General features: G+C 38.9%; 1 protein-coding gene across 3 annotated transcripts; it reads left to right on the forward strand.

Moving 5' to 3' along the window:
- Positions 1 to 23,814, forward strand: LOC108926652 (1-phosphatidylinositol 4,5-bisphosphate phosphodiesterase gamma-2-like). Of its 3 annotated transcripts, XM_018739497.2 has the most exons (34): positions 1 to 234; positions 1,518 to 1,708; positions 4,935 to 5,081; positions 5,254 to 5,347; positions 5,448 to 5,495; positions 7,740 to 7,824; positions 9,465 to 9,548; positions 9,674 to 9,714; positions 11,543 to 11,615; positions 11,791 to 11,892; positions 12,175 to 12,293; positions 12,461 to 12,546; positions 12,828 to 12,948; positions 13,316 to 13,484; positions 13,751 to 13,861; positions 14,243 to 14,320; positions 14,465 to 14,643; positions 15,344 to 15,544; positions 15,634 to 15,753; positions 15,904 to 16,084; positions 16,255 to 16,323; positions 16,621 to 16,724; positions 16,813 to 16,909; positions 17,705 to 17,768; positions 18,023 to 18,192; positions 18,796 to 18,898; positions 19,183 to 19,389; positions 19,694 to 19,836; positions 20,104 to 20,218; positions 21,764 to 21,931; positions 22,045 to 22,133; positions 23,101 to 23,294; positions 23,422 to 23,469; positions 23,603 to 23,814. In XM_018739497.2, exons 2-33 carry the CDS (start codon positions 1,525 to 1,527, stop codon positions 23,453 to 23,455), a joined length of 3,780 nt encoding a protein of 1,259 aa, XP_018595013.2. In that variant the 5' UTR covers positions 1 to 234; positions 1,518 to 1,524; the 3' UTR covers positions 23,456 to 23,469; positions 23,603 to 23,814. The 3 variants fall into 3 exon arrangements, with proteins under 3 accessions (XP_018595013.2, XP_018595011.2, XP_018595012.2); XM_018739495.2 differs by lacking the exon at positions 23,422 to 23,469; XM_018739496.2 differs by lacking the exon at positions 23,422 to 23,469 and having other exon boundaries at positions 1,523 to 1,708.
- Positions 23,815 to 25,635: the final 1,821 nt, after the last annotated feature.

Genomic DNA, 25,635 nt, shown 5'->3' on the forward strand with positions numbered 1-25,635 from the left:
GGGAACTTTGCATAGTTAACATCGCTACTTCCGGATGAGCTGTCGCGCGCTGTTCCTTCAGCGCTGGGCCACTGCACTTCCTCCTCCCCAGAATAGAGGAACTGAGTGACCACGGCGGGGCTGGCCGGAGCTCGCCCTTCCACGCACCTTTTCGCTTAATTCGACATTAAAACATGAATTGCTGCACCTGAGGCGTCACTATCTAGACCGGACATTTAACTTTTTGGACTTAAGGTAGGTTTCTCGAAACGCGGTCCCTCTTCTGTCAAATATTATTTAAGAAACGTTACGCTGTGCGTACTTTTTTTGCAGCTCAAAGAGCGGAATTACTAAACTTTACTGTCATTTTCTCCCTTTCGATTTTGCCTTTGGCCCCTATCGCGTTAATTTTAATTGCAGCGATCTTGTTTTATTAACTTAAGGCTTCGCTCTATAATTACAAATATTTTCCATATTTGGAAATAGTAGTGTGTTGAAATTAGCAGAGCTTATATTTTTTCCGGTTATGATAACCGGCTGCTGTCAAATGTGACATTAAAAAAAATATTCTTCGTTGTCATCAATGTGGAGCTGTTTTTTTTTTTACACAGCTGCATTCCCCACAGGATCTGAAAACATACGCTTTCGGTGCCAGTTTCTATGTAATAATTGCATTGAATTCAGTCAGTGTTTCGCCTCCGCTTGCGCTTCTTTTTACACTCCCGCTACGCAAACCCTAAAAAGTGTCACGGAAAATCGGCATGAATTTTATTTGTGTTTGAATCATGTATTCATTACATGCAATTTGCTCGGCTCACCCCTTTCGACATTGTACTACAGGTGTGTTGGAATCATGTAATTCATTTTAGAAGACGAGGTGAAATCAGAACTGCGAGAGAGAGTTTTCACATTTTGCCGTGCGCGCTGCGTCGTGTGTGTCTGTCTGTGTGTCTGTGTGTGTGTCTGTGTGTGTGTGTATAATGTCCAGGACTCAGCACCAGTGGAGACCAAAGTTTCCTGTAGTGAGAATATATTGAAATATTTCTGGGTTAATGCTTCACTACCATTGCAAGACTGGCAGTCTCTGTGCCAGACGCAAAACCACCTGCTCCTGTTCATTTGCAATGTAAATAAAGTTTGTGCAGAGGGTCTGAGAGCCGCTAGGAACCAGGACTGATACACACACACACACACACACACACACAGACACACACAAAAATGTATTTCTTCACTTCTCCTCTATACTGTACTTTCTGTCAGCGGCGCTGACGAGCACCACTTTCAGCAGCTCTATCGCTGTTTTCCATCTTTGCAGTCATGGCAAGATTAATCCAAATTTTACCCAGACTCTTCAGCTTTGCGTGATGATGATGATTGCTCTTTATATAGTTTACTCATGCCATTTGCTGTTTTGTGTTGCTCATTGTTTATCATAATGGACAATACGGTGTCTTCAGTTTACTTCACTGTGAACAGGTGCATTTGTTCCAAGCGGAACGTTGCAGAGAAATTACACCTGTGCATGCGTTGTCCTCAAGGGCAGCAATGGCAGGCCGTGGCCATCAGGGAGAGCTGACCGAATACAAGAAGAGTCTCATCAAGCGAGACCTTGAGATGGGAATCGTGATGACTGTGTTCCGTCAGAAGGTGGAGCGCCTAACCGTACAGGTTATCATGGAGACTAGACAGGTGGCCTGGATTCGCACCGCGGACAAGACCGATGGCGTCTGTAAGTGTCCCGCCCAGACTTGTTCTTGCCCCAAACCTGGCTGTGTAACTGCACTACTCTCAGTACCCACTTAATGCTGCGTCCCATCTAAAACTTTATATCTGCTTCATGCCACGCACTCCGTCTCACCTGAATCGTCTTCGTATACTGCAGTTGACCGCATTTAAACTCACTCGGGCATGTAACTCGCACTCAATACTTTGCCTAAAACTTGTGCATGCAGCAAGTGCAGGATCTGTTACCGACCTGTGTGTCATATTATAAACGTAATGTCTCCCTTAAATACGTTGTTAGACATGCGTCATTGTTTTAGCCGTGCTTAGAGGGTTATATCTGATTGTACCAGTTTAGCATCTAAAGCCATATGACTCCAGTGTTTTCACTGAAAACGAGTAGTGTGCTTCTTAAGTGTGTCACTGATGAAGTGAAACATTTTAGATTATATGTAACATTAAACATTTGTTTCGAAGAGTTCTATTTAGAATTGCTTTAAGGCATTTTGTGTATACTGAAAGTAATGTCATTTTAGTTTTTTGTTTATTTATCCGTTTATCCTTTATTTACCCGTTTATTTATTTTTGTTATTAATTATCCCTAATACGAAAAACAAGCGTTCACAATGATTAGTAAAGCAGTACTAATCAGAGAATCAGATTTTTGTGGTGTCCTACAGAGTGTTCACCAAGGAAGCATCAAGGACTTTGTTTAGATCTGCGGTAGTTACAGTAGCTATCAAAAATTAATGGCAGCAACTTCATCAGGTATTTAATATGTCTTGCATAGGAATCTGTGCCTGTTGTCTGTACATCCAGTGCTGAACAATGGTTTGGTGATAGCAGGATGTATATCTGTGTGTCTGTTTTTTCTGTAGAAGGAGACTTTTGTTGCGCTATGTGTCTGTTTCTGTGGCTTTCTTGTTATAGCTTGCTGTGGAAGAAGTTGGTTTTTGTGTTTGTTGATGTGTATCTCTGTTTCCTCTGTTTATGTCTGTATGTGGGGGGATGCTGGTAAAACGGATGTCGACTGTCAGGTGTCAGGCTGTCCAGAATGAACTCTTGAGTGAGCACAAGTCCTGGGTGGGTTTCTTGCTTAGTATTTTACGGTTATTTACAGCTGAAGACATTTTGAGGAATAGTTAGCTCATCACCTTCTGCAGCTGTAGTTACTTCAGTTTGTTCCACAAGGATTTATGTTTGTTCTTTCACGCTAAGTTCTAGTATACAGGTGTCATTGTTAATCACAAAAAAGAGAAAAATGATTTTTCTTGAGGGAATGTTTGTAGCTATGAACTGGGCGACAGTATATTTAAAATTCCAAATGAAGGTATTGGTACAGTTCATGGCAAATGATTCGATAGTCATATTAGCTTTTGAAAGCTTTTTATTTTCACCAGTTATAATTAGCAATTAATTTATTTTTTTCACATTACATAAAGTGATGGCCATATATTTTTTGACTGGAAATTCACTGGAAGTACCACCTTACTACTTTAACGTTCCATTGGCTCCACAATCAGATAGCTTTTAAACAAAAAATATGCAAATATTGTCATTGTAAGGCCCTCTGTGTACTTTACCCCCTAAAAATTGCCAGTGTATGCCCGTGTAACAGCAAAAGTTGCAATATTGTTTAAAATGAATACTGGGATATTTATTGCTAAATAGGAATTCTTTTGGAATCTTAATCACAAAGACAAATTACAGCATATACCGTACATTTTAACACAGCAAAACACAACCATGCATGCTAAGGTTTATTATTAGGTCTACAAATTTGAACAATTCTACCTCAGTTCCCTATCAGTGTTTGGGAAAAGAAAAATATGTTTTGGAAATTTCTGCATGTTAGATATAACTGACCTGTTCACTAATTTTAATCGCTTCTCCAAGTCTGTACCCCCTTAGAGCTGACAGGGACAAGCGTTCAATGAAAATGGATGGATTGATGGGTGGACGGATGGATGAATTTTCATTGATTTATTTTTTAAATTAAAGGTTGAATCAATGCATAAACATTTAGTAGGATATATACATATGTTTTATTTGTGAAAGCTTGTTAAGTGTACAGTACATAATTGAAACAAAAGAGCTGAATGAGCACAAGTAGCCAACCATACAGTATTATAGAGTAATTAACTGTATTGTTATGTTATGATATGATCAGTAATTAAAAACTATTTAAACAACTGTGTCCATTATAATGGGATTGATTTGCAGAATGGGTTTTAGTTTTAGGGTTTAGGAATGCATAAAAAATTTTACTGTTGAAACTAGTCCTAATAACATATTCAAGTTATGAGAATTTACCTTACAAATGGTTTTTCAGGAATGCATTACCTTTATAAGGTAGGGGGAAGACTCTACAATACTATGCAAGCGTTCATATTTTTTGCTATCTTTTGGCTAATTTTCACCGTTACAGGATTCCCTTGAATAACAAATACAGTATATGTATGATATCCTTTTTGAAGCTAAATGGATTCGTTAGGAAATCATGAGGACAATGATTGTGTATTCATGGAATAAGGAAAGAAGAGCCTGTGAAATATGTTTTTATAAATTGGTCATTCATGAAACCTGTGGAAAATGGAATTAATGCTTCCTATAGATTAATGAGTTCTTTAGTTTTCAGCCCTAGTACTGCTGATTCTTTTTTATGCTGTGTTTACACTGTGAAAATTAATAAATTTGTAGAGAACTCACCATCATTTTTAATTATGTTAAACTGAATGTGTTCCCAGAAATCCCCTGCAAAGGCGAAAAAGTCTTGTTAAATTTTGGTAACATTTTTTATTACATACTTAATTCTTAGGCTTCAGTGAAAATTGTGGAAGTAACACTAATGATTAGTTAAGCTATTCGGACACCAAGTGATCTTTACCTAACATTTTGTTGTGTTTCATTCTCTGTAAATAATTTTGTTTTTACTACTTTGTTTTTTTTGTTTTTGTTTTTCTTTCAGTTGTTTCATCATGTCTAACGTGTTGATCTTATGTTAAATAAAGCACAGTAATGTAAAGATTTTTACGTGTATTCTGCCCTGTACTCTCAAAAGCAACATGTCATTTCAGATCATCTTGGTGTTACCTAAATAATAATATTACTTAACATGCAACATTTGGTTACTGTTATATTAATTTAGTTTATTGCAATATTATACTTTTTGTTATGACCTTGACTCTTATGTCTTGTTTTTTGAGTTGTTCTAAATGTGTGTTCTCCTTCAGTGGACCTGCATGAGATTCGGGAAGTGCGACCAGGAAAGAATTCTAAGGATTTCGAGCGGTGTAAAGACAGCAAGGACCATCAAGATAAAACCTGTTTCACCATCTTCTATGGAAGCCAGTTTGTTTTGAACACGCTGAGTCTGAGTGGTGAGTTTGTAGCTGTCTCTATATTTCCATTTACACTATACTTAGTGGTGTTTATTGATGTCCATCTGTGATGTCTTTCTTAACTGTTTCCTTTCAGTTTTCTTTATGCATATCTGTGTGTATTTGTGCACGTGTGGAACTCAGAGGGAGTGACACTGGTATTTATTCTCAGCTCCCACTGAGGAAGATGCAGAGAAATGGCTGATAGGACTAGAACTGCTGAGGCAAGAGGCACTGGCTGCACCGACACCTGCCATCATAGAAAGGTACAGACCCGCACAAACACACACACACTCTCACACTCACAGTCTCATAGCATTTGGTGTGAATTCAGTTTTATGCTCACTCCATATTCTTTTTCTCCAGCTGGTTGAGGAAGCAGATGTACTCCATTGATCAAACTAAGAAAAACAGGTACTGTTTCCAGGCCTTTGTTTTTTGACTAATGTTCATCCACACTTAAATTCAGCCATTCTTTAATTAATTTATTCTGTAACATAATGGTTATTCTGTTTTTACCTTAATTCTAGTTTCTTTATGTGTTGTTGAAAGTATTTCTCCACTGATTAGATTTTCTCTGCTTGTCCATGTTTGACAATGAATGTCATTGGATCTTCAGTGAAAAAGTGTCCCCTGCTTAATGATCATCATTATTTCAGTCAAATCATCTGATTACTCTGTAGGGGACCATTATATGGGGAATAAACTATGGTGGAAAAACAATTATAATGCTTTCACAGGCCGATAAAGTTACACCTACAATTCACTGAAACACCCAAAGACATTCCATACAAAATATACCACCACCGCATGAGCAATAAATGGTGAATTTTCGTATAGACTGCATTTAATGTGGACTGTCCAAAAATGAATTGATCTTGTTTAGTAAAATGAAAAATGTAAAGTGGAGTGACATGGTAGAGAAGTTGGTAATGCTGATGCCTCATAGCACCTGGGCTGTGTGTTTGGGTGAGGATTTTGGTTTAGGCAAATCCCTGTTAAAGTTTCCACATTTAATGGATTCTGAACTGTTGCATGGAATATTGCGGAACACAGTAGCATGCTTGTTACAGTCATAATTGCACGGTGCTCCATTATTTGCATTTTGAAATGGTACATCTGATTAACAATACATTTTACAATTTTAACATTAAAAATAGTCCATTCTTTATCAAACCAAAGGCCTGTTATGTGAACCAAAGGATGTCTCTTTACATATTTCTCAATACAAAATTTTCTTTTTGCAGGTCCCCGTTTTGTGGGGATGAATGCATTAATATTGAATAAAAAAACAAATAAGTGAACAAATAAACTCTCTCATCAGCTCTCACATCATAGTGGATGAATTTTGGCCCATTCTTTAATGCAGAAATGCTTAAGCTAAGCTTTGTTTGTGCTGTTTGTATTTTTCAGAGTGGTTTTTGGCATGAGTACTGTGACAATGAATCATGTAAATGTCAAATGTTAAAACTCGTATCTTGAAACTACTAACATTGCTAGTTGTTCAGAACATGAAAAAGCTTAATTTAACTCAGTGTTACATGATGCTTCAGTAGTTTTTGGGCAAACTTAATACCTGAGTATTTTTTTACTTTTCCTAAAGCAAATTGCTGAATGTAGGGGCAGCTGGTAGCAGTGGTTAGAGCTGAGGTGTTCGGTTGTTCACTGAGCTTGGCATTTAGGTTGCAAACGTTTCATCACCAGTCGAGGTGACATCATCATGGTGATGAAACGTTTGCAACCTAAATGACAAGCTTGGCGAACAACTGAACACCTCAACCATCAACCCGAGCTATGAAGACCACCAATATTCTCTATGATCTTCAGTGGTTAGAGCTGCTGCCTTAGGACCTAAAGGTCACAGGTTCAAATTCCCCTTGAGCTCTACTATCCTTGAGCAAGGTACTTGCCCAAAAATTGCTTTCATACAGTTATTCAGCTGTATGAATGCGTAAACAATTGTAAGTTGCTATGGAGAAAAGTATCCATTAAATGTCAATGAGTGCTTTTACTTGGTATTTTTAAATAACAGTACTTTTACTTGAGTACTGTGCTTGACTGCTTCAAGGTTCTTATTGTTAGAATTAAATATTTGGCTTTGGCCAGACCTAAGAGTATCCATGTCATTCAAAAAGTTCCACTTTTTATTTGTTAGTCCAAAGAAGACAGATCAAAGGAAAACTTTTAGCTTTTTTCCTCTCTTTTTTCTTGTTAAACCACAACTCACATTGACTGTTCTTACATTTTGGAAAGAAAATGTATTTTATTGTTATACCCTAAACCTGATTTTTTTCTGTATAAATATGTGGATGATCTGTGTGGTAATTCAGAGAAATTCTGGAATGTCTGGACACCCTTCTAGAACTTCTTAGACAGTGCTATGTCATCATATTGGTGACATACGGTAATCTTTAACTGTCATTTAATTTATTACTTGTATTTGCAGCTCTTCAGTGTACTTTTTCTATATTGCTGCAACCCAGTGCTGCTGTGTTAATTTTTTTAAACAAAAGTTGCAAAGACTGAGAAAATCAGAAAGGGGGAAATATTTTTCTCTGAGCTGTCTTTCTCATAACTACCCTTTCTCACATTCTTGATGTACTGGTACACACTGATACTGTTGCATTGATGTCCCTCGCATGCTGTCTTTCCTTGCAGCATCTCCTTGAAAGAGTTGAAGTCTCTGCTGCCGCAGATCAACTTCAAGATTCCTCATGCTCGATACCTGAAGGATAAGTTTGCGGTACTTTTTAATTTTAAAGTAGCCCTTCTGACTGTCATTCATACACTTCCTCTAGTATAAAGTGCCCGGAAATACAGTATAAATGGGTAAATCACTGTACATAGCCTGACATTTTTAAGTCACTTTGGACTGAAAGTGTCATCTAAATTAATAAAAATAAATTTAATTTTTTTTTTCTTTCATGCATTTACTGTTCAGAGACTGTACACAACCAGTGTCATTTGTAGCAAGAAACCAACTTACAGAATTTTATTACTGAGTAATAGAACAACAGCCATTCAAAGTCAATGCATTGCTTTCAGTGAAAGCTACTGAAAACTGTAATGGATAAATTCATATCCCTATGCAAACCAGTATTCAAAACCCTGGTTACTGTGTACAAATGCATCAGTAGAACTGCTCCCAGCTATTTACAAGACTTAATCAACCACTACACCCTGGCCAGGCCCCTTCGCTCATCTACTTCTGCTCGCTTGGTGGTCCCGCGCACGAAAAGTAAAGCTAGGAGGTGCTCGGTTCTGGGTCCATAGTAGTGGAATGACCTTCCCCCTGTCACTCAGAACTGCGGAAACTCTGTCTGCATTCAAGAAGGGTCTGAAAACTCACCTTTTCCAGATCCACTTCGCCCAAGATCTCTCCAGCTCATTTACAGTGTAACTGCTCACGCATCGTAATTCCATAAGCATCCCCAGATACAACCTTTATTCAGCCACTACTCTGGCGTTGTATTTGCTTATTTGTGTATCTTATAATATTTTTTTAAAAAAAATCGTGGGAAGGTATCAGGATTTGTCTATCCTGTGTTTTATGCACCTACTCGATCGATGAACCTCGGTGCAGCAAGTGGTAGGTAACGAACTAGGTTTGCTTGAGACTTTCATGTCTGCAGCTATGTCTCCTTCTCAATGTAATGCATACATTGTACTTTTGCTGAGATGTATGTCGCTTTGGACAAAAGCGTCTGCTAAATGAATAAATGTAAATGTAAATGTATTCTTCTGGCATCTCTGGGAAAAGGTTTGGCTTCTGAATCTCACAGCCCCAAGTTTGTGTTAGGTACAAAACTTCAGATAAACATGTTACTTAAGGTAGGGTATACCACATTCTGAATCAGTAATAGTTTTAACAAGAGCAATTTGACATAATTTTCCCAAAAGGCCATACTCTGAGTAGAGGCATAACATACATAGTTTTTAGTATGCTTGTGATTGTGCTTACAGCTTTTAAAGAATTTAACCTTATTTAAGCACAATAAATTAGTAGAGTTGTGAACTGAGAATTTGAGCAGAGAAAATATGACCACATATGTCACATGTGGTATTGTTTTTATTTTCATTCTCTTTGCTTCTTCAGATACCTTTTTGCATATTCATGATTAAGACACCTGTGTGTATAATCATTATGTGTGTCACTGTTCTGCTCTGTACATACACATCTGTATGGCTACAGCTTTGTTATCTCCTGGACGGCCAGATCAATAGCTTGTCCTAGGCCAGGCCTGTGTAAAAGTAGTTTGTGAGCATTGAGTAAACCACTGATTGTATTCACACTTTCTTCTCTGCTTTCTTCATGTGATTTGTGGAGATGTGTTCATTAGTCTGCAGTGGATTAATGTGATCTCTGTGTTCATCATTTTCCAGGAGATTGGAGCCAGGAAAGACGTCTTGGACTTTGAGCAGTTTCACAAGTTCTACAACATGGTTATGTTTGAAAATCAGAAGTGTGTAAGTGGTTGAATTTTCTCCGAGCATCCCTTCCTGAAAATATTGTACCTTGTTCTTGCTAAAAAAGATTTCCTGTAGCTGTGCTTGTTGTATTATGTGTTCAATTGAGTTTTTACATTTTCTAGGTCCTGGATTCCTTTAAGGAGTCATGCACATTTGTCATGGGGTGAGACACTCTTTTCTAATTTGTTTTTGTTTTTTTTTGCCTAATGTACAGTCATTCGTCAATTATTGCCATCTGTGGTCAGCAGCAGTGCAGTGGTGACCGTGCAATTTTTGGACCATGTTTGCTGATGTTTACTTCAGGGACCATAAGTATTTGTTATTTCTATGACTGAATCTGGGTGACTCTCCAATAATCTTGGCCTATGTGCAGGCAGTGCAACGCACACAGGTGCATTGCTTAAAGGCGCACAGTGGATAATCATCGATATTCATTAATTATTTGCAGTTAAAGAACTAAAACATACTGTAGGATTTCGACTTGGCAGTGATGTTGGCAGCAATACAACAAATGAAAGATTTGGGAGGCAGGATTCACAAACACAAACTAATAACCCCCTATAACAATAAATTGTAATACTTACTATGCATGTACACAAAAATTCAGTATACAACACCAACGGCAAATATTATTAAACTTTGTACAAGAATACAAGCAGTGAATCACGGTACAGCCACAGCTCCGCCTCAGGACTACAATACAGTTTCCAATTTTCTTAATTTTTTTGGTGGGAGAAGTAAGCACAATGAAATTAATGTAAAAAAAAATACATGCATATTTCATTATTTATATTTTATGATAAACTATTGTCTACATTTTGTTTCATATCATGGACAAAAGGTAAGAAATTATTAGACATAGTTTTAAAATACACACACACACACACACACACACACACACACACACACACACACACACACTTTCAGAACCGCTTGTCCCATACGGGGTCGCGGGGAACTGGAGCCTACCCGGTGACACAGGGCGTAAGGCCGGAGGGGGAGGGGACATACCCAGGACGGGACGCCAGTCCATCGCAAGGCACCCCAAGCGGGACTCGAACCCCAGACCCACCAGAAAGCAGGACTGTGGTCCAACCCACTGCGCCACTGCACCCCCACTTCTTCTATTTTAATTTTTGCATTCACTTTGCATTTATTTATAACTCTGGTGCTTATTTTTAATGAGTAGTGTGTTATTTCACCAAATATTTGTTAAAATAACGGTATGCTGCCTATTTTCAACTGCTTAGTTAATATGGCATGTCTCTCATTCAAGTGGTTAGCAGACAAGTGCAGTTTACTGGCAGTGTTTTGGTCCCCAACCCCGACATTATCTGGACAATGACTGTATTTTGATTCTGAATGATATGTCAGTTTAGATATAACCGTTTTATTAAAAACCAGTCTTCAAATGGTAATGTACAAGGGTATTGAGCACAGTTGTGGTATGAAAGTTTGATTCTAAAGCTTTGCTATGCCTACATGCTTATGTATTACCATGTCTAACTAGCGAAACGGCCTATGCAAGAAAGCGCCACATTCCAGGCAGCAGTCTGGTGGCAGTTTGTCCCTTTCTGTGTCAGCCTGTTCCCATAACATATCGGGAGGAATACAGATTTATGTAGTTCCCGTGAGACTGTGCGTAATGAGAATGATAACACCGGCGACGGTTAGGAGTGTTTTCATCAAAGGACGGGAGATTGGGGGGGCACCTTGACCTGCCTGGGATGATGAAACAAAACATGTTATCTCACCATGTTTGCGAAGAACCGCCCTAGAATATGTATAAATATCTGCTTGCTTAACTGCTGGGGTGTGACTCTCTCTGGGAGGCTCACCCATGTGCACATGAATAAATGAACGTTTCTGCAATCTGACTGTCTTGCTGAACTGAGTCTTTTCTTCCTACCACACAGTAATTGTGCATTGCATAAAGCCTGTTTCGAACATATGGTTGTACAAATAATACAATTTTGTTTTTTGATTTTAAGTAACACAGACCGACCTGACTCTTCGGCTGTTCTCTTGTATGACTTCCAACGATTCCTCCTTCACCAGCAAAAAGTAAGATTTATCTATTTACAACCTGTAGAAAAGCCAGTTTACGAGGCTGTATTTGCATGAATTGCTGTATTTCAGAACCAGTGTAATAATGCTTCAGTTTTACAAACTATCATCTTATTTCAGCTTCTAGTCATTTCTTTCATTGTCCCTGCCATCCTTCATTTTGACTCTTCAGGAGTACTGGGCTAATGACCTAAATCAAGTGAGAGAGCTGATGACTACGTTCATTGATGACACAATGAGAAAGACCAACGACCCTGAGTTCACAGTCAGTGAGGTGTGCCATGTTTGTGTTTTGCTGTTTTAGTGAGACAAAAAGGAATCATGGTTTTATCTTACCTTTCTTTCTTTCTAGATATCTTAACTAGTGTCAGAATATCAAATAGCAGGGTGCATGCTATGCTATACAATAGGACATGTATTTTGAAAGGTATGTAAGCATCAAGGGTGGTACAGCAGCACAGCAGTGATTGAGGGTTGCTGATTTTCTTACCTCTGTCTGATGCTGTTCTCCCCATGTCCTGATGGGATTTAAAAAGTATCTCTTGTCTCTTTGCAGTTCCTCGGTTTCCTGTTCTCCAAGGAAAATTCCATCTGGGACAGCAAGTACTCAGAAGTGAGCAATCTGGACATGAACAACCCACTTTCCCATTATTGGGTCAATTCTTCACACAATACGTAAGTATTATGGCACAACATAAACCATTTCTATTGTTGTACAGCACCTGTGGCACACATTTCATTTTTGCAGATGCCTTCTTTGCAGCTTCTTTCATTTCAGTCAAAGCTTGCACTTCATTGTGAAGCTTTTCACACACTTCCTGTTTTTCTGTGTATTTTTCCAGGTACTTGACAGGTGATCAGCTGAGGAGCGAGTCATCCCCCGAAGCTTATGTGCGCTGCCTGCGAATGGGTTGCCGCTGTGTTGAATGTGAGTTCAGTCCCATTGGTAATATACACTTTATACTGGATACATCATGTGTACAACAAATTTGATAGTGTTCTAATATTACATTTTAAAAATGAAATGACTACTCAGTAGTCTATACACCAATCATGTGGTAGTAATGAGCACCCGATGACCATTACATGTGATGTAAACTAAAAAATGGTTTATTTTTTGTGTGTTGAGCAAGAAATCAATTTCAGAACCAATCTGCACCATAATTAGTAGCTGATAAGAGAATTTTTTTTCACTTTGGATTTCCACAGTGGACTGCTGGGATGGGCCAAATAGTGATCCTATCATATATCATGGAAAAACCATGACTACTAAGATCAAATTTGTGGATGTGGTTAAGGCCATCAATGACCATGCGTTTGTAGCATCAGAGTGAGTATGGATTTTAGAGAATACTGTTATTTGGTAGCACATGGGTAACAGTAATATTACAGATGTAGAGCAAAAGTAACATCTGCAAGTCCTCTATATCTAAATGCATAATCACCTTTTGATCAGTCAGTCATTGGAAACAACCATGCATATGACATACAGTTGTGGCTTCTTTAACAATGCTTGTGGTCAGTATCAGTAAAAGTCTTTCATAAACATTTTAAGTTCCAAGGGCATAACTTTCTGAATAGCGGTGTTTACTGTAGCTGTTTTCAATGGTACTGTAAAAAACTGAATGACACAGAAATGCAGTTACTTTCTGATGTTGTTTCTAATATTGTTTTTGTAAATGCTTTTGTGATATTAGTTACCCTGTGATCCTATCCATTGAGGAGCATTGCTGTATTGAGCAGCAGGAAAAAATGGCAGACATCTTTACTAAAGTGTTCAAAGACAAACTAGTGACTGTTTCCATTGAGCCGATGGCTGACCAGCTACCCTCCCCCACACAGCTCAAGGGCAAAATCATCCTGAAGGTGAGAAAATGTATACCATCCACAGGACACGAGACAGGACCTAAAACATCAAATGTTTCTGTTCCATTTATTCTTCTGAAATATTTGAAAGTGTGCAGCCTTTAATCACCTGTATGATCTCTGCATGAAAATTATATCAGTCACTCAGCAGTATATACAATGTAAAGTGCACACATACGTATTTTTCTTTATGTGTAATGTGTATGCATTGCACTCTTTGATTGCACCTTGTACAATGGTTTCTGTATTCTGATCTGTCTGTTTAGCATAAGAAGCTTAGTTCACCAACAGATGATCCTGCACGACTGGATGATCGCGGTACCCAGCAGAAGGGAGATAAGCAGGGCAACTTGTACATTTGGGATCCCGTTGATGAGGTAGAGCTTATTTTTCATTGTTTTTTCTTGGTTTATGTGCAGTTCTGTTGTATGCTGTGCATTGGGTAATTTTTTTTCCTATCTTTGTGTTCTGAAGTATGGGTGGGTTTTGTTCAAAATGTGCTGTAACAGATTAGTAACAGATTAGTAACAGATTATAATGTAACCTGAGTTGCTTGCATGGTGTATGAACATGTAGCATGGTGCAGTGTTCTAATGGATGCTTGTGTTCTGGTTTATAAAACTGATTAGAGTGCTGCCATCATAAGTTTCTGTTATATGCAAAGAAATCAATACTGTTTTGGGTTTTCCACTTGTCCTAGTAGACTATTAAAATGATTTCCAACCACAGTCTGTTGAAACTATTACACATTCTTTCAGCAATGGAACCGCCACTACTGTGTAATCTCTGATGACAGGCTCTACTACGCTGAAGAATATGATGAAGAAAAAGAGAAGGTAAGCAGGTCTTCCAGAGTAGACGATGATATGAGAGGCATATCATGTGTTTCCTTCCCCCCTCTCTTCTTCTTCTCTGTCTTTCCTTTGCTTCCTCCCTGGCTTCATTACATCCTTCATCCTTCTTTTCCTTAAACTCTTTAGTTATTGAGCCCATCGGAGCAGCACTATTCAGAGCCCTGGTTTCATGGGAGGATGTCAGAAGGGAGGCAGACAGCAGAGCGACTGTTACAGGAGTACTGTGCTGAGTCAGGTGGTCGAGACGGAACCTTCCTCGTGCGGGAGAGCAAAACCTTCCTCACAGACTACACCCTCTCATTCTGGTACATTTTCTTATGACAGCCATATATAAGCAGTCCATGACTTTTCTAGACTGTTGTGACATGATAGGGACCTCTACATCAGTGGGGTTTGTGTGTCAATGAAATGGAAAGGTTGTAAAAATGCATATTTTTTTACTGTGATGGGGTTATTTGTTTGGGTGATGGAATATGTTATGAATTTGTTATATATATGTTGTTATATTTCTTAAAATATGCAATACTTGCAGAATTGCAGTTTTCACATCTATACCCTGATTATGGCCCACAAGAGCTGATGTCTGCCTGAAATTCCAGTAAAAGTATTATGCTACTCCACTTCTAGCTGCTTGGTGGTCCCACTCATGAGAGGTCTAAAATTGATAGTCTGTAGGTTCTTTATTTTGGTTCCGGTGTGGTGGAATGAACTAAGTGTCAGAGCTATTGAATTCCTTTGAGCATTCAAGGAAGGTGTTAAAACATATCTCTTTCAGACCCACTTCTCTCTCCTAACATCTCCATACGCTTGCGTCACACCATCTGTCACAATCACAATTGTTTTTGTTATCAGACTCAGTTCTGTTGGCAGCTACTTGTGTAATGTGCACAGGCAAAATGGTGCACTTTTGTTTATTCTGATTTGTATGTCATTTTAGTGAAAAGTGCCTACTAAATGCATAAGTGTAAATGAAATGTAAATGTACCAGAAAATTATTTCTTACAGGCGCAAAGGAAGAGTGCAGCACTGTCGGATTCGTTCAGGGTCAGAGGGTGGTCAGCCCTTTTACTTCTTGACTGAGAACCTACATTTCTCCACTGTGTATGAGCTCATACAGCATTATCGTGAAAACCCACTACGCTGCTTGGAGTTTGACTTGCGTCTGACTGATGCAGTGCCACGTCGCGACCCGCATCTCACAGAGAAGTATGTGAAGGTTCCTTCAGAAGCTTATTTTTATTGCTGTGTATGGATATGAGATTGAAGTGATAGCAAATTATGCTTCATCCCTTCAGCTGGTTCTACAGTAATCTCAGCAGAGGTGAGGCAGAGGACATGCTGATGAGAATCCCACGTGATGGAGCCTTTCTCATTCGCCAAAGGGAGAATAGCGACTCTTTTGCCATCACCTTCAGGTGACACATTTGGCTCTTCTCCTGTATGGAATGTTGCAAGTGCAGCACCACCCTTGGATCTCTTGTGTGATTGGCCAATCTTTATTCCTCAGCCTAACCCTCATGTCCAAGTATTTATTGTTATTATTTAATGCATTTCATGTGACTCAGGGGTGAAGGGAAGGTCCAGCACTGCCGTATCCAGAAGGAAGGGCCTTTGTTTGTGTTGGGCTCCTCAACTGAGTTTGAAAGCTTAGTAGACTTGGTCAACTACTACCGTAAGAATCCCCTCTACCGCAAGATCAAGCTGCGGTACCCAGTCACAGAGGAGCTGGTGAAAAGATTCAGCATGGTAAGATGAGGTTAGGATAGATGGACAAGCTTTTTTGATTAAGATAGGTTGGAGTTGCAGTACTGTGTCAGTGCTGTGTATGGGTAATGCAGAATTGATTTCTTAGTGAAGGTCATTGGACTGGTATGGATATTTTATTTGTAATCGTTTCATAATGATTTTTTGTGCAGAAGAAAGACTCTGCGTCCATTTATGAGAGAAGAATGTATGTGGATCCACATGAGATAGAGCCACCATCGGTAGGTACACAAAGCTGTCCCTATAAACCCAGAAAATCAAAAATTATGTTATACTCTCATACCGAACTAAACGCTGATTTGTATGTAACTAGTGGTAAAATGTCTAGAAAAAAATCAGCTGCTGTCTTTGTGTTGTATGCACATCAGTGAAAAATTTCAGCAGTTGGTTTTTTATATTAACTGTTGTAACAGTAACATTTGTCACAGTAGGAGTAAGTTATGTAAATTGTTGTTGTCCAAATACCTGAGCTTACTGGCATAACAACTGGCCATAAACATTTGCCTGTTCAATTGCAGAGCACTGTGAAGGCGCTTTATGACTACAGGGCCATGAGATCTGATGAGCTCACCTTCTGCAAAGGGGCATTAATCCATAATGTAGCTAAGTACAGCTCTGGCTGGTGAGGCAATAGATCAGACGATATCCTGTACATATCCTCCAAACCTTCAAACAGCAACACACTCACACATCTCTGCTGACCCCTGCAGGTGGAAAGGAGATTATGGGGGGAAGAAGCAACTTTACTTCCCTGCCAACTATGTGGAGGAGGTGTCCAATAATAAGATCACAGAGCAGGGTGACCAGGTGATACAACATTCAATATATCATTTAACTGTGCGTATGCTTGTTTTGAAGAATTTGCACTCCAATGTTTCGACACAACAAATAATGCCCTATAAACTATTCAAGCCTTACACAGCATTGAAACCCCTGACACTAATTTTGAACATTTCTGTGTATAATGTCTGGAGCGTGGAGTTCAGAAAGCTAAATTTTGGTGATTCAAAACAATAAAAGAAGCATTTTATAACACACATCAAGAAATGTTTCCTACAACACACTCTCCAAGCGGTAAAATATTTAAAGAAGGCACCAAAGAAAAGAAATCAACTCTGGGCCCCTGGTCTTGAGTGGTTGCTACAGATGCATCTGAAGAAGAAATTATTTTTTGTTTCTTCTAGTTGATTCTTTTATTCTGGGAATGTGATGATATACATGTTCACTGAAACAACATTAACTATGGAAAAGATCTGTGAAAAAAGTTTGATTTTATTCCATGTCATCTTCCTTTCATAAATTTGTGGTTGACTAAATAGTCTAACTTTGCATAAACACAGGCTGCATTTTCTCCATAACAAGCAAACATTTTAGAAACTAGATAAGTGAACATACAATTATAAATAAATAATAAACTACAAAATGTATCCATTTGTGATGCAAGGAACCATTATACTAGTGTTTAAAGTCTCTGGATGTAGATCATTTTAGCATTACAGTGTAGTTTATATCTGTTCATCTTCCCACTGCATATAGTGGGAAATCGACTAAAATGGAATCAGATCTTGTGCTTAGGCTCTGAAGCTTGTGTATTTCTTCCAGGCAATGGAAGACAATCCTCTGGGGCAGCTCTGCAAGGGTGTGATTGAGCTTTCTGAATGCAGTGGTGAGAAATCCCCTTATGCAGTATACATTGCAGAGAGTGTATTAACTACAGAATTACAAGTGTATCCTCGCTAACGATATGTGACGTGTTTTATTTGAAGGTGATTTTCTGATTTTATTTCTCTGAGGAGTCTTTAGTTTTAGTAAAATTCATAAATGGGATCAAGGCCTTGAAAAGCTGAAGAACTTCTGTGTTAGGTCAAGGTAGCAGGACATCCTTTTTCATTTTCTTCTGTCTTGTTTTTCTGTGCCCAGTGAAGTCCGCTCAGGGCAAGAATGGTATGTCACACGTTTTTACGCTGCTTATGAAGGAGGATGAGAACATGCTGTCCTTCGACATCAGTGCTGACTCTGTGGAAGACCTGTTTGAATGGTATACAGCAGCATGGGATGCCACACAGCGCAAGAATAATGAGCAATTCAAGGCAAGTTGCGTATGCCCGGTTTTCTCACATTGGGCCATAGTAGTTTTCAGAGTTCAAATATAGTCAGTTTTCAGATTTTGAAAAAGGACATTAAAATATGCTTGTATTGCATCCAGTCTTTTACTAACCCATCTTAAGCCTGTATGATCATGAAGCAAGACCTTTGAGATGTTGAAATCACTCTGATAAATGTCCCAGCATTTTTTGACTCACTTCTGTGGGACATTTCTGTTTCGTGGCATTAAAATATAGCTTAAAGAAACTATATTCCTATATTATAGGTGACTGTACTGAAATGCCAGCTAAATAATCGGTAATAGTAACAGAAGGCCATCTTATCTAGTGTCCTGTTGTTCCCAGAAAAAAGCAACCATAATAAAGGGACGTGGGAGCATAAAGCTAGAACAAAGGGTATTATCTTAGTTTTTAATCTGTATACCCACATCTGTATGCAACATTCTTAGATTTTGCTGCAGTTGGCCCATAGCATTTCTAGATTTTAGTGATGATATAGTCAGTATTTGCTGATGCTACTCACAGTCATTTTTAGTAACGTCAGAGTACTAGGAAAGTGACAGGAAATGTTCTCTTTCTTACCATTAGATCACACAGGAAAAGGAGATAGAAAAAAAGGATGCAGTGGCCAAAAAGATGTCTGACCTGGTAGTGTACTGCCAGCCCCGAAGCAAAGATAAGGACTGCTTCAGTAAGTATTGTATATAACATCTTCCGTCAGTCGCTTTGCTACATAATGAAATCGTAATACATCTCATACGAATAAGGTGATTTCCTCAAATTATTTGTCTTCAATTCAATATACAATTATACATTTTTTGATCCCTCCCTCATTTATCTAGCAGAGCCACATATTCATATCTTATCAGCAATACCTAACACCCTCAGTATGCACCACTTCACCAGAAACAGAGCTCACGCAGCTCTAAGTTATTTTCTGTGATTTGTTTTGCCCACTGTTTTGCGTTTCCTCAGAAAGATACGACTACAAAGAGATCCGCTCCTTTATGGAGAACAAGGTACCGCTGAGGGACAGCAAAGTGCGTGATTTCCTTAGGTACAACCGCAAGGCCCTGAGCCGTATCTACCCCAAGGGCCAGCGTGTCGACTCCGCGAACTACGACCCCCTCCCGCTGTGGATTTGTGGCTGTCACATGGTGGCACTGAACTTCCAGACCGCTGGTGAGGATTGTCCGAAACGAGGCCCCCATAATGTCATTCTCATCTGGATTCATTGTGTGAACGAACCTTTGTGTTCCTCTAAGACGCGAGTCAGAAATCACTCTGAACTATTCCTTCTGTGTGGGAATAGTTCAGACTGATTTCTGACTGTGCTACAGTGATATTCACATCTTTTTAAAGCTCACATTTTGATGGTTGTGTCTTATTTCTGATCTGTTTATGCTGAAGAATGTTAAGTACATGAGAATGTTCTGTAATAATTGTAAGAATTGCGCAGTTTGGTAATGGTTTGTGTCGCCTCAAGACAAGTTTATGCAGGTGAACAACGCCCTCTTCAGCCTGAATGGGGGCACTGGGTATGTGTTGCAACCAGAGATGATGCGCTCAGATGGCTTCAACCCAAAGATGCAGCAGGACAAGAAAGTCCAATACACCGTCACTATCAGAGTAAGACATGCCTCTTCTCCATATTCATCACTGCTCCATATCCCAGATTATCATTATCCATAACATTATCAGTAGCATCTTCATGGTTTCTTCAAATTTATTTTTTGTGAAAAATTCAGGATTGAGAATATATTCTGAAAGAATTTATTAATTAAATCTATTTTTGTTTTATTTATAACCTAAACATATTGTGGTCATACCTGTAACTGTCGATTGGACTGTGCTGGAGGTGTTTAACATAAAATATCACTCTGCTTCTCCCTACAGGTCATAGCAGCCAGACACCTGCCAAAACCAGGCCGCAGCCTCACCAGCCCATTTGTGGAGATAGAGGTTTTTGGTCTCTATGCTGAGGACAGCAAGTTCAAGACGACAGTCTGCCGTAAGGAGGGTTGCGGGGAGGGAGGGTGTAAATGCACTTTGGTAGATGGGCAAGATGACAAAAGCACCCATCAACTAAATACTATAGGTGAATATCTTTTCAAATATGTTCACATGTTTAGGAATTCTTCTTGGCTTGATAAGATTATTATACTGACTTCCGTGCAATAAACAAGCACCTTATCATCTCTCTGAAAGACCTTTGCCTGTTTGTGAGGTTTCATGATTATAACAGTACACTCATTCTTCACTTTTTCGTGGTTAAATTGTTTTGTGAAATGACCTCATTAAGCATTTTCCAGTTGTAAATACATATACATTTAATTGCTTAGCGGACACTTTTTTCCAAAGCCACGTACATCTTGGAAAACAATACATGCATTATACCAGCAGAGAGAGATCTAGCTGGACATGTGATTCTTGAGTACAGTCAATTGGTCTCTTACCATCGCATAAACCAGTGTACATTACACGAGTAGCTGCTTGTGTAGTGTTTTCAGTATAGCTAACATAGTATAAGTTTATGGTGCACATAGGAGATCGGGGGAGAAGTGTGTGAAAGAGAGTGTTTTGAGACCCTTCTTGAATATTGAGAAGGATTCAGCAGTTCTGAGTAAGAGAGGGGTCATTCTACCACATCACAGACAGAACCTAAAACCTTTGTCTTTTGATTTTGGACCTCCTGTGTGTGTGACTACTAAGTGATCAGTGGTGTGGCCATTATTTCTTATAGGAAATACATAATTAATTCCCAGAAAAAATATGTTACCTAATTTTAACAAAGAAACCAAAATAAAACAATTTTATACATTATAACAACATATTTCATAATATTTGTAACAAAGTATTATTTCTAACTTGTCTTTTAATATTTTCATTCACTCACTTATTGTCAATAACCAGTTGTCAAGTGAATTATTGTGGTAGTGTGGACTCCATCTCACAAGCACATGGTATTATTATTATTATTGTTGTTGTTTTTGTTGTTGTTGTTTTACGTTGTGCTGTCCAGAATCATCTATGTGGGGTTGGATGTGTGTGTTTGTATTTGTACTAACTGTTGCATGTTCGTCAGGATCACACTAAGCACATCTGTGGAAGTGAAATAACAGCAGTTACTTTTATATTGAATTTAAAATCCTGTTGTATGGAAAAAGGTGTATACTTTCAAAAGCCATTATAGTGATTTTCATTGTATGACACTCTTGTTTTGTATGATGTGAATGTAAAAAAAATCATGCTCTCTCAAATACAGATAAATTACAAATTAAGTTGTTGGAGCCTGCAGATCAAGTCCAATCAATTTAATACTGGGAAAACCTTTGGTTTTCATACCAAACAAACAGTACTTTCTCATTTATATAAAATTAACATTAATCATGATGAATTACAGTTACCAGAAATGAAGGTGTCTCTGAAAGTTAGGGATGAGTTGATTCAGTTGACTGTCTGGTGAAAATACATTGTTTTCCCTGCATTTATTTGTATATTCAGACAATTTAAGCTATAACAGACGTACTGTTCTACATTTATGTATACCTTCCAGAGGACAACGGGTTGAACCCAGTATGGCCAGCACCTCCAGTACCTGTCGAGTTCCTGGTTTGTGAGCCGGAGCTGACCTTTGTGCGTTTTGTAGTCAATGAAGAGGACATGTTTTCAGACCCAAACTTTCTGGCACAAGCAACGTTCCCATTTAAGGGCATCCGTTCAGGTGAGGAGCCTGCAGGCATGTTTATGCTCATCACGTACATACAGTGTGTAGATATAAGAGGATTCATGGTCAGATCTCACAGAAAGACCCCTCTTCTTCTTCTCTTTCATAAGGATACCGCTCAGTGCCTCTGAAAAACGGTTACAGTGAAGACATCGAGCTGGCTTCCTTGCTTGTTTATATTGATGTGCAAAAAGTTGGGGTAAGACTGGGATTCTGTGGTCATGTCACTTGCATGTATTGTTACTGTAGTGCTAAAAACATAAAAAATAGAGGCTTTAGAACAGAAAGAAGCATTGAACAAAATACTGGCTAGACCACACAAGGGGCACAAAGTTAGCCATATAACTACAAAGGCAGTAACAGATGAATTAAGTTGAATTATTACAATATGTGCGCGGAAGTGCTAGCCAGTCAAATGCAAGTCTTTGTGACCACTTGCATGGTTTCCAAGGCAAGGGAGGAACAGACGTGGTTTGCCAGTACCTTCCTCCTTGCATGTCTGGGGATGCAAACATGTGAAGAAACATACACACTCAACACTCTCTGATCTAGTTTCAAACCCATGCCTACCAAGCACTCTGGAGCTCTAAGGCACCAGCTTCTCCCACTCTGCCACCACATTCCATAATTAGTGAGCTGTGACAGATTTAAAAGAATATGTATGGTTAGCACTTCAATATTCTAGTCTACAGCAACATAAAATGCGCGTCACAATGGTATCAGATTTCTCTAGAAAGACCGGGCAAATTTTTGTTCTGTATTTAGTTCAGTTTATGTTTGGAGAAAGTCAAAGGATGTTTTAATAGTCTGTTGTCTGTGAAACATAGCAGTGGATCTGCAGTTAAGAGGACAGCTGTCTTACGGAAAGTACAAAGTCCAGTAATTGCTCTGTTTATATAACAACCAAGGAGTATGAGGCCAGTTGAGAGACTTTGGTGTATTCTCCTGCACAAACACTATTTGCTCAGCAGATTCTCGTATTACCAGCTGGTAACACCCGAATTAATAGCGCTTAATAGATTCCGCAGGGGTTTCATGAACATTAGGATGGTATCCCCAGTCACCAGATATGAACATCACTCAAGTTCTATGACAAAGTTCTGGGGCAGTGACTATACAGTATGTGTCTGCAAGTATGTATATGTCTTTGTCGTTCTGTGACTCAGAAAGCAGAAGAGGAGCTGTACTCTTCATCCTCCCAGCTGCGGAAGAGACAGGCAGAACTGAGCAATGAGCTCTTCCTTTATGACACCCATAGTAACCTGCAGCATGCCAGCCCAGCTCATCGGCGCAATGACATAATTCAGGAGCTGTCAAGCACTGAGAGCCAACTATTGAAAATCCAAGAAACCAAAGAGAAGTGAGTAGAAACAGTGAGACAGAGTAACTTGAATGTTATCAAAACAATGTTTTCTGGTTACAAGTAGTTAAAAATGATAATGGGGCTGCAGGTGGCATTATGGTTAGACGTGTTGCTTTGCACTCAGGGCACCAACTTTTGAATCCCGCCTCTTGCTGTAGTACCCATGATCAAGGTATTTACCCTAAAATTGCTCAAGTAAAAATTAACCTATAGGATAAATGGGTAAATAATTAGAAATAGCTTTGGAGAACAGTGTAAGCTAAATATTTAAATGTAATATGAACCTTACTTTGTATTTTTGCCAGGATGAAGGAGAAGAAAATCTGCAACAGCAAATTTTACTCCTGAAACTGCAAAGAAACTCAGAACTTCTTTCTTGCTACAATGTTTTTTGGATTCATGAGTGTGCCTTATTTTATATTTATATACTTGGTGGTGAATCCATTTGGTCCCAGTCTAGGTTAATTATACATGTAAAAGTAGACAGCAGAATAAAGCTGGATGTCAAAATCTAAAAGTGTCTTCCTGATTTCAGATCTCCTGAAAATTATTCATTGTTTTAAAGTGCTCTACAAATGAGTGTTTCTACAATGAAATAAAAATGACATACACATGCTGCTTCATTGCTTTACATTTAGTACCTAATATTAATCATTTCAGAATTACCAAAATAACTCATGCTCTACTTTAAACACATGGCACAACTTTATCTAACTGCTAATACTAAATATTCACCTGGATTTCGTGGACTAGGGTGATGTGCAATTTGTACGGCATCCACTCACTTCTTAATTAAATTGAAACACAAATGTACAAATTTATTGTTTTATTGTCAGTAACCACTTGTCCAAATAGAAGATGATGCATATGGCTCAAAACAGGATACACCCTTTGTGTGGTGCCAGCATATTGTATAGCACACACATACACACAAACACACACATACACACGCACATTTAAACTATAGGCAACAGAGTCAACAACCGACTGAAACTTATCTTTGGACTGTGGTTGGCAACAGGAGGACCCAGAGAAACATGCAAACTCACAGACTGAGCCAGATTGGAACCCAGGCCTAAATGTGCAGCTGAGGTGCCGTGAAGTACCAGTGCTACCCACCGTGCCACATATATGTTGTGTAGCCAAACTTAAATGTTTTTTATGCCTGATTATAGAAATATAAAATATGTAATAACGTTTGTAAAAATCAGTGTAGAAATCAGTTCAGATTCCCAACAGACAAGACAGTGGATCAGCAATGTTTTCATTTTCAGGCACATAAACAACTCCGAAGGTTGTAATGGTCTTGTAGGCCCTAACCAGAGTCTTGAGCTTGACGCCAGTGGAAAGAGATGAGGATAGTCAACGTATTTACAAGTACAAATGCCTAATCTGGGTGTTCCTCTGCACTGTTGGATGCATTTTTGAAAAAAAAAAAAAGATTTCTCCCCTTGCACTTCAAACACATGTGATCACATGATGGACAACAAGATTTCTGGCAAAATTATTAGTATTTCTCCACCTCTTGTAGGTTACTGTTAATTTCATTTCTATCATTGTTCTGTTTGTCTGTAGGCCTTGTCTCATCGTTTTTCCCCTGATGTGCAACATCACTAACGATCTCTGTTGTAGCTTTATCAACATCGCTACCATCACGCATGGCTGACATTTCCTTCTCAGCTCTTTTGCTCAGGGAAGCAGCCCCCAGCACATGTTGTCCATCTTGACCCCAGTGCATCAGGATCCATAAAGCAATCCAGGAGACTCTGGAACACCCATCTTATCCACGCTACAAGCATGATGAAATTATTACCATAGCACCTTAATCATGTTTCCCACATTGGACCAGTAATAATAATACCTGCACAGGTGATGCTGTTAAGTATCCTTAAAGTTACACACACACCTAATACTTACCTTGTCCGCCTGGCATCTGTCACCCGTCAGTGTCCGTGTGAGTTGTTGTAGCTGTGTCCAGCGCTCCAGAGCAAAGTTTCTTCGGGGGTATTACAGCAGGAGAGAGCATTGGAAACGGGATTTTTTACATTGTTTCGGCAGTTATAACAACCATGCTTCCACTTGTCCTATTCCTGTTCCCTAATCATTGTACTCGACAACAACCCAGTAACTCCTGAAATCATAATGACTAATTACAACTCAACAACAAGCTCAAAGTACTCAGAAAGAGTTGGTCAAATGCTAAGTGAGAATGGCAGGGATCCGTCCACCCTGCCGCTACTATAGTGATACTGAAATCAAAATTCCTGCTTTTAATTGGCTGCATGTTTATGTGGTGAAACATTGCGTTGCCATGGAAACCTCCACAGAGTAAATAATA

The sequence above is a fragment of the Scleropages formosus genome, chromosome 7 (genome assembly GCF_900964775.1).
Source record: "Scleropages formosus chromosome 7, fSclFor1.1, whole genome shotgun sequence".
In the NCBI taxonomy this organism is placed as follows: domain Eukaryota; kingdom Metazoa; phylum Chordata; class Actinopteri; order Osteoglossiformes; family Osteoglossidae; genus Scleropages; species Scleropages formosus.